Source organism: Leopardus geoffroyi, chromosome E3 (assembly GCF_018350155.1).
Source record: "Leopardus geoffroyi isolate Oge1 chromosome E3, O.geoffroyi_Oge1_pat1.0, whole genome shotgun sequence".
NCBI classification, from domain to species: Eukaryota; Metazoa; Chordata; class Mammalia; order Carnivora; family Felidae; genus Leopardus; species Leopardus geoffroyi.
In genome coordinates, this window is record NC_059340.1 from 8,631,648 (window position 1) to 8,644,415 (window position 12,768).

Below are 12,768 nucleotides of genomic sequence, written 5' to 3' on the forward strand. Positions count from 1 at the left end.
TTGACCCCATTCTCCCCGATTGGCCCCTTTTCCCCAATCCCTATGGTTGCCATCGCTCACTGGGTGAGGGCACAGACCCCGGAATGGTCACTCCTACGTGCACTGCTGGCCTTTCGCCATCTGACCTGCTCACCTGCCCACTCCTGTTACCCACGTATCCACGTTCCCACCCCAGCAGACCCCCATGTTCCCTGGTGTGGTGACAGCCCATCCGTGGGTTGTTGATCTGGATTCCAGGGCCACAACACAAGAGGACATGCGAGCGCTCTAAGGAGAGCACATAACCACGTGTGCGTGTGTTTCTAGGAGGAGGGTCCTTGGCTTTCATAGAATTCTTTTACTTTTTAAAGTGTATTTATTTACTTTGAGAGAGAGAGAGAGAGTGTTCATGTGAGACGGGGGGTGGGCGGTAGGTGGAGGGGCAGAGAGAGAGAATCCCAAGCAGGTTCCGCACTCAGCGCAGAGCCCAACGCGGGGCTCGATCCCACAAGCCATGAGATCGTGACCTGAGCCGAAATCAAGAGTCAGGTGCTCAACTGACTGAGCCACCCTCATAAAATTAGGCAGAAGTATGTCTAAGAATTGTGAGGCACCCCTCATTAAATTCCTAAGGAGGATGTATGAACCCCCAGATTTTAAGAGTTTTGCTCCAGGTGTTTGAATAGGTCCCTCCCTTTTCACACAGTCTCTCTCCTTCCCATCTGGTGAACTACTCTTGGATGGTCACTCGCTTTCCTGCTTGATGGCCCTTTCTCAGTGTCCCTATGCCTCTGCTTACCCAGCGCTTTCCCGGCGGGGATTCAGTCACCTGTTTCCCCTACCGGACCACAGCTCCTGTGGCTGGGAGCTGTCACTCTGCCCTCGCCTCCCACACGGTGTCCGCCTACGGTCGGCTCCCAGTAACCACTGGCAGAGGAAGGAAAGGGACCGTCTTCCTCTGTGGGGAGTCCCCACTCAGCTGGGCAGTGGGACCGAGTGTCACAAATGGCCACATAATTGCACAGCACCGCTCCTGCCTCGTCCCCTTCGCCAACCGGGCCACGTGGATGGTCTCCCTTTCGTGTGTTTGCAGCCATCTTCCCCGAGAGGAAGGCCCAGCTGTCCGGCATTTTCGTGAACAAATCAGACTTCTGTTTGCCGTGGGAACTCACTAGATGTGTGATGATTTCTAAATTACCTCTTGACACATTTTAAGCTCTTTGTTTTTCTTTTCCTTCTTCCATCGCCTTTCAGATTGATGCACTGAGTAAAAGAAGCAAAGAAGCTGAGGCAGCCTTCTTGAATGTCTACAAAAGATTGATTGACGTTCCAGGTAAGCCCCTACGCTCACCCGGCCCACCAGTGGGCGCTGTGTGTTGGCGAGGTGGTGGGTCTTGGGCTCACTCTTCTCAGCTTCTCTAAGGGAATTATACCAGCGATGGCATCTCCCCCAGGAAACAGGGAATTCTGGGACTATGGAGTCTCCAAAACCCAGACTTTGGTTGGGTACGGACATCAGCTGCATATTTGCTGAAGTTAATCAGATAGCTTCCCTTTGATGCCTTTGTAAATGCAGAGACTCGAATCCGTGGGGCTACCTTTCTCTTTGGTATAAAAGGCTACACATTCCCAGAGAAGAAATAGAACCCATGTGTGTGCTACGTAGACATTGTGAACGTTCACGGTTCTGGGCTGGCCGATTCCGCTTTCAGGAGTGGCCCTAATGGGGCACCTGGAACGCTTCCTCCCTCCCAGGTCATCCAGGGAATCCGCAGCCTCTGGGCAAGTCTTTCACTGAAGGGTGATAGCCAAGGGCAAGGGGTGGCCTGTTGACCACATATGTGGGTTCTTTCCTTTAAAGAAACTAAGGAGTTAAATTTTTAATGATGCTTGCTGGGCATTCAGAGAAGCGATGGCTTTTCATTCCTTATTTTAGAAAAGTGAGGCAGATTTTAGGGCACCTTGAGCCATGGGTCCCACTCGTCCTCTCTTTCTGGGTGTTGCCCTCACCAGGAACCCATGGGGTAGTGATGGTCATGATCACGTGGGTCCCAGCTCAGTCCTGGGAAGGCTCAGATCAGAAAATTAGGAAAGCAGTTTGAATGTCCTCCTCTTTTGACCAAGAAAGCCCAGTTATCACCACCCTCCCCTCCCCAGCTACTGGAGTTGCTCACTTGCTCCTAGCAATCCTTTGAACATTGCTGGCATTACTGGAGCCACTTTTAACAAGGCAGAGCAGAAGCATGTCTCCTTGGTGTCTGTACTTGGACTCCAGTTCAGGTTCACCATTGGCTCTGCTGTCCCCTCCGGGAGTGGGGGTTAATGGAGGCCACACCAAGCTAAAGGTGGCGGAAAACATTCTGGACGCTTTGGACAAAAAGGAGGGAGGTAGAGATTCTCCTCCCAGGGCCTATTGTGAGGTCTTGGCCACATTCTTTTTCTTCTCTGGACCTCAGCTTCCTCATCTGGAAAATGGAATAAGGTGGGGAACAGCCTAGTGATGAGAATGGTTTTCTTTGAACTTCTCACGGTCTTAGGAGCACATCCAGCCCTAGGTTCCAAATTCTAGCCTGTTGATTTTCTGCAAGAGTTTGTATCCCCCTAGGGGTTCCCTGAAGACTCTGGCTGGGGCTCACAAAGAGGCTCCTTCACAGTAACTGGATCATTCGATGGCTTACGTGCACTACGTCTCGGGAATCGGCCGCGTGTTGGGCCTGTTTGCATTTTCTTTTGCAAGTTTTGTGTTGGTGACTTAGTTGAAAGGGGACAGGCTTATTTTGTCTTCGCCAGAGACCCAGAGAGCCTTTCACTACTGTTTTCTAAATAACGTACACTCTCTTTCTTACACGTCCATTTGTACCTGAGTTTTCCCTTAGTGAAGTTTCTCAACTGGGCAGTCTATTGGATTTCTCTTTCTGAAATTATTTTCTGTCTTTATTTCCCATAAACCAAGAAGAGATTTCTTATTTTTATTTATTTATTTATTACCAAAACTCCTCTTTGCCTGAGCAAGGGAAAGAGGACTCACGCAGAGACATAGATAATTTTTACAGAATTTTGATTGTAACATGGGCATGTATTTATATTTTGCTTTTCTTGCTTACTACCGTCCCAGAAGCATTTTTTCCCATATTGATGATACTCTTCATAATGATCGTTTTTGGCCAGAGAATCCCAGCTTGGCAGTTTCAATTTCAGATGGTAGGAGCAAACGACGTTTGATGTTTTCTGTTAGAGTAAAAGTCCATTGAAGTTCGTCGACCTGCCACGTCGATCCCTTTTGCCCCCCTCCCAGGTATTTCTTCCTTTACAAATGCCATGGCCTGATGGCTCTAACAAGTGCCTTGGAATGGAGCTTGGAGCATTCTACCTGTGTGTTGAAGTCTGCTTACTGCCCAGATGAAGTAATCCTGCGGCTGAGGCTTCCAGGAAGGGCCTGGTCAATAGCGTTGCATTTACTGACAGTCACGCAGTTGCGGGGAGTCAGGGTGTCTTAACTGTCTGTGCGCTTCAGGCTTCGATCCAGCTGAACCCAGAAACGTTGGCGGGGCGTGTTGAGTTGTAGTCGCAAGAAACAGCAACTTACACTGTCAGAAAAGTGAAGGACGCTCCCGAGAATAGCGGGATGGGGATTTCGGCCCTGCGTCACGTGGCCCAGTTCCAGGAGCCCAGGAAGAGCCGACCAGGTGGCTCCAGGAAGAGGGGGAGCCAAGGTCCCACCGGCCAAGGAGGCTGGCCTGGAAGCCTGACAGAACCACCCCCTGCCCCGCACGGACCCCCTGCCCGAAATCTTACTTGTTTCTGTCTTTTCCTTGTTTCTCACCTGTTGGCTCTATTGGAAGGAAGGCCCCGTGAGTTTAGCTTTGCGTTGTCGCTCTATGCCCAGCACCTGGAGCAGAGCCTGGCGTATCACAGGTGCAGTGTGTTACATGGCCCGAGGGGCCCGTCGTCCGAGAGCCACCAGGGGTCACACCGGTGGCTCCTGAAGCTCAACCTCGTCTCAGTCCCGACTCCTGAGGTTCAGCCTGAATACCCGGTAGCCCCTGCGCATCCCCACTGGGATGATACGGGTACCCCGAAACCACCCACTGTGTCCGGAGCAAACTGGCTCCTCCTTGCGTTTCCTCTCTCAGCGAGCAGTACCACCTTCCACCCAGCTGCTCACGCCGGAGCACGGGGTCACCGAGCCCTGGCCATGCTGTCTCCAGAATGTTCTGGATTCCATCCACGTCTCTCCACCCCAGCTTTTGCTCTCCATTTCGTACTTCAGGCCACCCTCCTCGCGTCTACGCTGCCTCAAAGCGAGTCTCTGAGCTTGCAAGGAGGGGTTGGTCTTCACCCTGCAGGCAGGCCAGACCGATCGCTTACTCCTCCAGATTCACTTGAGACACCATTGCCTGACGTCCCAGGTCCGGCTTAGATGTGCCTCTGTCTCCCACACACACACCCGCTCCCTGCGCCCTGTGGGTTGGCCCCTGTTATAGCTACTTGATGCTCTGCTGGTTTCCCTTCTGTCCCTCCTCATTTTCCTAGTGTCTACCCCAGTGCCTGCCACGTAGCAGAAACTCCCCAAATATTGGTTGAGGGAATAAACGAAAGGGTCAAATTGTTTCTTCAGAACGTTTTCTGAGGTTTTGCGGTCTCTTAATTGTTCACGCTGAACCGTGCTCCCTAGAGCGGCACTCTCACTGAGGGAGAGCACTCTGGCAAGTCCTAACAACCCGGATTGCAAGAGAGCAGAGCGTATCATGCGTTGAGCCGTAGCCATGTGATACCTGTCTGAGCCTCCTTTTGCTTTCGTATCATTCCATACAGATTCCCCTGCCTGCCTAGACATTTATAAGACCCTTAGCATTCCGGGTTCAGCAGATCGGCACATGCGCCTCTTAGGGACTGACGTCCGGAACCCGTGTTTGGTTTCCCAGCCGCCCTGCTGGAAATCCCTGTGCCCACCCCCTCCCCCTCCTGCCCCCCTCTCGTGCAGTGGTGTCGCTCAGCTCTGGAGGAGAAGTAACATCGGAGCCCTGGTTCTTCCTTCTTGTTCATCTTCGACATCCCGAATCCCAGATCATGCTATTTCTCTTCCCCAAAGTTCATTCGTGCTAAAGACACGGAATAAACTTTTAAATCTGTAATTGTCCCGCGGATTCCGCCAAACAGTTAAAATAGTTAGGACCCCCATCCTTGCTTTCTTCCTCATTTGCCACCAGACTGTTCTGCATTCTCTGGTCAATTCGGAGAGTATCTTAAGATGCTTTTTATCGGAAATACCCTGCTTACTTCAGCCAGAGCACTCTCTTTCCGCACTGCTGTGACCTCCCCCGCCCCACCTCCCACTGATTAGTCAGTGGGTCAGCACCTCAAAAGCTGGCCCCTCCCTGTGTCGCAGGAACCATGCTGAGTCCCAGGGGTAGAGCCGGGAGCAAATCAGCCACATGGCTTCCCCGTTCTCGTGGGCTTCAGAGGGTGCTGGGAACGTGGGCGTTAAAAGTAATCACACACATAGTCATTGTAGCGTGGGTGTGACAACTTTGGAGACAGAGCCCATTGGGCATGAAGTGTAGATTGGAAAGGACTGGGCAGGGTCCCAGCTTGGCGAGCACAAGGAGAGGGCAGTAATGTCATCTAAACCAAGACACTGGTTTAGGGGGCGCTGGGTTCACTGGTCAAAGGGGCGCTAATAGTTAACGCCCAAGTAAAGGTCACACACCAGTATGGTCACCCAGCTGCAAAGGCAGGTGGGGGCCTGGTAGGTTATGTGAAGGGTTCTGGACTTTGTCTGACCGAGAAACCAAGCATGGCTCGTGAGCATGGAAATGCCACGATCAGATGCGTGTAACAAAAAAGTCATCCCGACTATACGGGTAGGACAGCAGATTACAGAGGTGTCCCGAGGGGATCTGGGGTGCGAGAGATGAGGTCCTTTGGTTTCAGGTGGCAGGAGTGAGATTAGAGGAAATGGACAGATTTCACCTGCGTGTAGGAGGTACGGTGGATGGTTGAGGAAGGCCACCAGGGCAGTCCTCGCCTGGACTCGGTGAGCGCGGTGCGATTTCCTTCAGGACTTGTTTCCGTGGTTCCCTCTGGTGTATTACTTAAAAGGAGGACCAACAGACAAGTTCGGAGGATTAATCTCTCTTCCTGGTTCTCTTATCGTCTCTGATCGTTGTCCTAATTGAAAGTGGCCTTTGGCTTTATCGTCAATGTCATGGCAGTAGGAGAGCAGATTTACATTTTGATTCATAAATAAGTTAGGATTTTACTGCGTCAGTCTAGATGGCTTCATCTGTCAATTTTGTCACAGACGGATTTTTATATCCTCATGTTGATGGTGAGCAGATAGGGGTAGCTTACACTCAGACAGAGCTAAGATCTTTTTATTTTAATACACCTCTGATTGAGATTCATATTTATATTTATTACTTGCTGATGATTAGCCATACGGAGAAGAGCTTCATGGTAGCCATCTGCCAACAACGTGACTTGGTAAGGACACCTGGGCAAGGCCCCCCCAGATGGGGAGTCCCTCTGCGGCCGGCTCCCTCCGGAGCCTTGCGTCCTTCTGCATGGGGATCTGTGGGTGAGGGCCAAGTTCAGTGAATATCCGTCAACAACAGTGACCCCGAGTGTGTGCAGAGAGGCTCAAGGTGTGCTGTGTGAGAAGTCCCAAAACACGTTCCCTCGGCCAGCACCTCCTGGCCGTCTGCTGTGTGCCTGCCTGGCGCATACACCCGACATACAAAGGTAGTCGAGGCTTGGCCCTTCCTGGGTGGCTCCTTTTCGAGCAGCGGGGGGACCACACGGCCTTTGAGAAAACACTCCCATAGTGAAACTGGCAGCGTCCATCCCTAACTGTAGTCAACGGAGAAATAAGTTTCTCTTAAAGGGGGATCCTCTCAGACGGCTGGAAATATTCTGGAATGACCACCTCAAGGCTCTGAGATAGCTGGCACGTTACTGTCCTCTGAGAAAAATTATGATGATTCGCGTAATCTGCCAGAAATTTACCTCACCTGAGCGACTGGCTCTTGCTTCTTGAGACTCTTCAGGTTTTTCTTTTTTTTTTTTTAAACAATGAGCATGTATTTATCCCGACAACGGGGTGAGGGGGGACCTGGGGGGGAAGCATAAATCAGGAAAATAATCACGATCTTAGTTTGTGAATAGCCCTTATTAGTGGATCACAGATAAGAACTTAAGCCCTTGTCAGTTGAGTATCTGTGCGACACTTCTCAATTGGTGGGAAGCACAACTGTGACTCTTCTGTCTCAGAAGCACCTCGGACATTTTTTTGTTTTGTTTTCTAAGTTGAGAAAGGAGAAAAAGAGTGGGAGGAGCTCCCGCCTGTGCCTCTCAAGGCTTTGGGTGCCGGTGCATCGGGAGAGCCTCCCCGCAAAAGCTCGCATCGCCTTCTTGCCTTCATCTGGGGCCAGCCCGACAGGGAATCATCTTTCACTCCTTGCTAAGATGTGGTCTAGGTCCTCCAGACACAAACCCTTCAAACACAAAGGCAGTGCCTGGAAGGGTTTATTTTAAGATTTAAATCTTAGGAAGCACATTACCAGTGATATAAAATATTCATTGACTCATGACACGCCGCTAGAACTCCATGTTTCATGACTGCCCGCTCTCACTTTGTTTCCGCGGAATCACTGGCCTGCAGGTGTAAGTTGAGGCGGTAGTTTGCAGAAGTCTCGGAAGAGAGCTAGCCGGAGAGAGGCCACCCTGTGTTCGGAACCCATCGACATGCCTCCAGGGGGCTCCTCCGGGAGGTTTTCATTTGCCCTCGGGGAATACCTGCGCTGGTGTAAATATCCCCGCCTGCCCAGCGTTTGAGGATCTAGAAATAAAGGAGTTCGTCATCGTTTTTAAGAACTGCTTTGTAATGCTCCTGCATAAGAAGACAGTACTAATCTGGTCATCTGGGCCCATCACGCTGGTTCCAAGTGAGGATACCACACTGTCAGTTAACATTGAAAAATACTGTTACTTCCCTTCTCCTTTCCCTGCCTGTCCCCTCCCCCCCCCCCCCCCCCCCCCCGACTCCAGGATCCCAATTGCAAGACTGCTGGAAAAAAAAGAGGTGAGATCTTAGGATTTAGTTAGAAACACCCCTGGCTTCTCATATCAAGCTTTAAAAGGACGTGCCACTTGGTGGCATTTTTTAAGACCTTACAGATGTGGCCGCTCCAGCCTGATCCTGTGAGGCTGCTCCAGTCCGTGTATTCTAGGTCTCCTGGTGTTGGCAGCCCAGCCGGTGCCCAGGCCCCTCCAGAGAGAACTCTGTAACCTCAGGATCCCCTTTGCACATTTTCAGTTTACCTTCATAAGACATTTTCATTCACACGCAAGAATCAGCCACCAGCACCCTAACAGGCCAGAGGACGAACTAGGGCTGCAGCCAAGATATGAAGCCTGTGGGTTTCAGATGCCCTCCTGTCTCCCCTCTGGGTGCAGGGCCAGAGCTGGTCCCGAAGCAGCCTGGGGACCAGAGGACGAGGGACAGTTCTGCTCTGCCCAGCACAGGTGACTGTAAACCAGACAGGGTGGAGATTCTCTGCCCTCCCTGGCCAGCCTCAAACAAACGTGGGGCCTGACGAGCCTCACCATCATAGGTCTGTGAGCTGAGGAATCGGCTACGTTTTAAAGAAAGGCGAACGTGACAAGATGGGCGTCGGAGTGCCGGCCGCCACTTCTGCACGCTGCCCTCCTCTCCTGGGCTGTCCCTGCCCGTTCCTTTCCCGGTCCCTCGTCCCCGTGCGGGAACTCGCGAGCCGGGACTTGGGGATCCTGGGTTCCCTGGCGTGGGGAGGTGTGGCGCCTCTTCCCCCCTTAGCCATAGCCGGGGTGGTCCTGGCACACTTCATATCTAGACAGCTTTTCATCAGTTGCTCATCAGCATGCTAATTGCTGTATGACTAATTATGCCCTGAATTCCAGTTGATTTTCTTAATGAGACAGCTGGGTTAATTATGTAATCGTATGATTACATTAGCCTAGAGTGCCCCGGCGAAAAGTAGCGTCTGCCACGCTGTGATGTCATCGCAGGGATGGCACTCACAGGGGCACATTCGCCCTCCGATGGTGGCGGGGGGCCCCGTCGCCCGCGGAGCTCTCTGCGCAGACGTGGGCTTGGATTTAGCAAGGTCGTTCTTTCCAGCCCTCGCGGTGTATGTGGAGAAGCAGCTCGCCACCAGCCTGTCCACACCCTCCCCGGCGCACCTCCGCCCCAGCCAATCGGCCCCAGCCAGTCGGCCCCAGCCAATCGGAAGCCCTTCTTCCCAGCCTCTGCTGCTCGCTCTCCATCAAGTCCCGTGGCATCCTCCTCCCTCCAGAAGTTCCCTGCACCAAGACTGCCACGTTTTATGGGAGCGCGCCAGGGCTGCTTTTATGGTGACTCAGAGAACTCAAAAGGAGAGGAAGACCAGGGAAGTCAGTTTACGCAAAGCGTAAGGAGCATGGACCGGCCCCAGCCTCATCGCCCTCTTCCCCATACGGGTACTATTCATACCGTCTTTCCACCCTGATCTCCGCACCCCTCCTGGTGCGCGAGAAAATACACGTGATCAGAGGAGGGGGACGTCTTCAGCCACTGGCCACCTCTCTAAGACTCTTGAGAGTCGGTAATGCCTGCTGACCACCCCCCGACCCCCACGACCACCTGCGACCCTCCCCCAGCGTCACGGCCGCCTCTCTTCCTGGCCAGGCTCTGAATGGGGGGACAGATCCCAGTCTCTGCTTAGCCTTTTTCTTTTCACCATTTACATTCTCTCCCTAAGTGACTTTTCTTTTTAAGTTTGTTTATTTATTTTGAGAGAGCGAGAGAGAGATCATGAGCAGGGGAGGGGCAGAGAGAGAGGGAGAAAATCCAAAGCAGGCTCTGTGCCATTAGCCCAGAGCTTGATGCGGGCCTTGATCTCATGAACCATGAGCTGAAATCAAGAGTTCTGACGCTCAACCTGACTGAACCACCCAGGTGCCCCTCCCTAAGGGACTTCCAATGTGTGTTATGCACCCAAATTCCACCGGTTGATTCCCTGCCCCTCCCCCGCGCCCCCCCCCCCCCCCAACCTTTGAGGAAGGGAAAGAGCATCACCCAGGGAGTCAGCCTGGAATCCTTTCTTTCCCTCACGCCTGTATCAGTCCATCAGTAAGTCCTGCTGACCCGGCCTCCAGAGGGTATCCCAAATTTGGCCTGATGCACATCAGCCGTCACCACCCTCATCCAGGCCACTGGGACCTCTCCTGTCTCTTTGCTCCCCCTTCTCCTGTCCGGCACAGCAGCCAGACAGGTCTAAGTCAGTGGTGTCCAAACCGCTTTTGTTCATGTACCCCAAATCCTGAATTCATACCCCCAGCGTATGCTTATGTATGTACTTGTTTAAATGATAACACACATGTAATTACAGAAACGTATTAAATACGCTGTAAGACATATGCTAAAAATGGAATTAGAAGGATGTGGTGAAGAGTAAAAGCAACTTCACATTTGTATTTTATCAGCAGTACATAAAACTTTGCTCTCATGAAAAAAATCATACTTCAAAGTCAACTTGATGGAGGCATGATTTGCATATGATAAAACGCACCCGTTTTATGTATATAATTTGATAGTGTGGCCACCCTCAGAGCCTGGATATGGATCATATCCATCGCCTCAAAAGTTCCCTGATGATCTCGGACCCCAACAACCGCTGATCTGCTTTCTGTCGCTTTCGATGAGATTGGCCATTTCTGGCATTTCGCATAAAGGGAGTCTTTGGGTATGTTCTCTGATGTGTCTGGCTTCCTCCCCTCAGCATGGCATGCTGGGGATTCATCTGTGTCATTCGTCCGTATCACAGTCCTTTCCTTGTCATTGCGGAATGGTGTTCCACTCTATGGGATAGTACAACGTGCTTATCCATCCGTCTGCTGACGGACATTCAGGTTGTTTCCAGCGTGGGGCTGTTGTATTTGGCCCGCTATAAGCACTCATGTACATTTCGTTTATTTATGATTTATTTTGAGAGAGAGAACGCACGCACGCGTATGTAGAGGAGCAACAGAGAGACGGGGGACAGAATCCCAAGCAGGCTCCGCACTATCAGAGCCCGATGTGGGGCTTGAACCCTCAAACCGCGAGATCATGACCTGAGCCGGAATCAAGAGTCAGATGCTTACCCAACTGAGCCACCCAGGCTCCCCTGGACATTTTAAACGGGCTAGAATTTAGGGCTAGAATTGCTCGGACCTAGGGCAGGTTGTGGTTAGCTTGATAGGAAACTGCCAAACTGTCCTTTTCCAAGTAGCGGTGTCGTTTTATCCCCAGTGAGAAACCAGAAGGAGTTGCATTTGCTCCATGTTCCCTCCATCAGTTGTTCCTTTCGGTCTCTTCGACTTTCCACATGGCGTGTTTTGTTGCGATTTTAATTAGCATTTTCCTGACGACTGATGATGCTATTTTTTCATGTGCCTTTTGGTCATTCTTAGATCTTCACTAAGGTTTAAAATCTTTTGCCCGTTAAAAAAAAAAAAAAAAGAAAAAAAGGAATGTGGTACTGAGTTGTAAATGTTTAACATATTCTAGATACAAGTCCTTTCTCAAATATATGCACTGCAAATGTTTTTTCCCCATATGAGGATAAGGTTTTATTTTAATAAAGTCCAGGTTATTATTATTTGTTGGTTGTTCCTTTTTATGTTCTGAGGAGTCACTGCTTTAGTTATAATTTTCTTCTCTTGTGTTTTTTGAGTGAAGTGGTATGATTTTATCTTTTACCTCTAGGCCTGTAAACATTTTGAGTTAACTTTCATGTATGGTGTGAGGTTGGGCCAAGTTTCATTGAACATTAATGGACGCTATGTGTGAGATATTTTTCTGGAGCCTCTATTTTACTCCATTGATCTGTGTATCTTTCCTTACGTTAATGTCACACTATCTTGGTTACTGTGGCTTATCAGTCTTAAAATCAGGTAATATAAGTTCTTTATCTTTGGTCTTCTTTTTAAAAATTGTTTTGGCTAGGTGAATTTCAGTATAAATTACAGATTTAATTTGTCAATTTTTACAAACGTGTTTCCAAGGACTTTTATCAAGGTTCCACTGTATCTGTCGATAATCTGAGGAAAATTGATAACTTACCCCAATCGAAATCTTTCAGTTCAAGCATGGTTTATTTATTTAGGTCTTCTGTAATGTCCCTCACCAATAGTTTATAGTTTTCAACATAGTAACCTGGCACGTATCTTGTCCAGCGTATCCCCAAGTTGGTCATGTTTTTGGATGATATAGAAAATAGGGTTTTCTTCATAATCTTCTTTTCCAGTTGTCATTTTTATATAGAAATGCAGTTAATTTTTAGCAGTGCCTGGGTGGCTCAATCGGTTGAGCATCCCGCTCTTAATTTCAGCTCAGGTCTTGATCTCCCAGTTCATGGGATCGAGCCCAATGCTGGAATCTACACTGACGGCACAGAGCCTGCTTGGGATTCATTCACTCGTTCATTCATCTTCTCTCTCTCTCTCTCTCTGACCCTCCCCCCGCTCATGCTCTTTATTTCAAAAATAAATAAACTTTTTTTAATGCAGTTAATTTTTATATAATAATACTGTGTCCGTGGCTTTTTCAAACTCACTTATTCTCGAAGGTTGTTTTTGTAGATTCCTTAGGACATTCCATCCTGAAGAGATTGTAGTTGTTGGGCAGCATGTTCCATAAATATCAGGTCAAATCAGTTGACAGTGTTAACTGAAGTTTTCTGTATCCACATTGGTTTCCAATCTGTAGTATCAAATATTTCTTTTTCT

At 50.0% G+C, this 12,768-nt stretch overlaps 1 protein-coding gene across 13 annotated transcripts in view; it reads left to right on the forward strand.

Moving 5' to 3' along the window:
• Positions 1 to 12,768, forward strand: part of CUX1 (cut like homeobox 1) — a 376,259-nt gene that overhangs the window by 204,666 nt on the left and 158,825 nt on the right. For 10 of the 13 annotated variants that reach the window (XM_045461928.1, XM_045461932.1, XM_045461926.1 and 7 more), the window contains one exon: positions 1,234 to 1,312. In XM_045461928.1, coding sequence (XP_045317884.1) covers positions 1,234 to 1,312 — 79 coding nt within the window. Of the gene's footprint in view, positions 1 to 1,233; positions 1,313 to 3,934; positions 4,389 to 12,768 lie in introns of those variants that run through there. The other 3 variants (XM_045461922.1, XM_045461921.1, XM_045461920.1) reach the window with 3 other exon arrangements.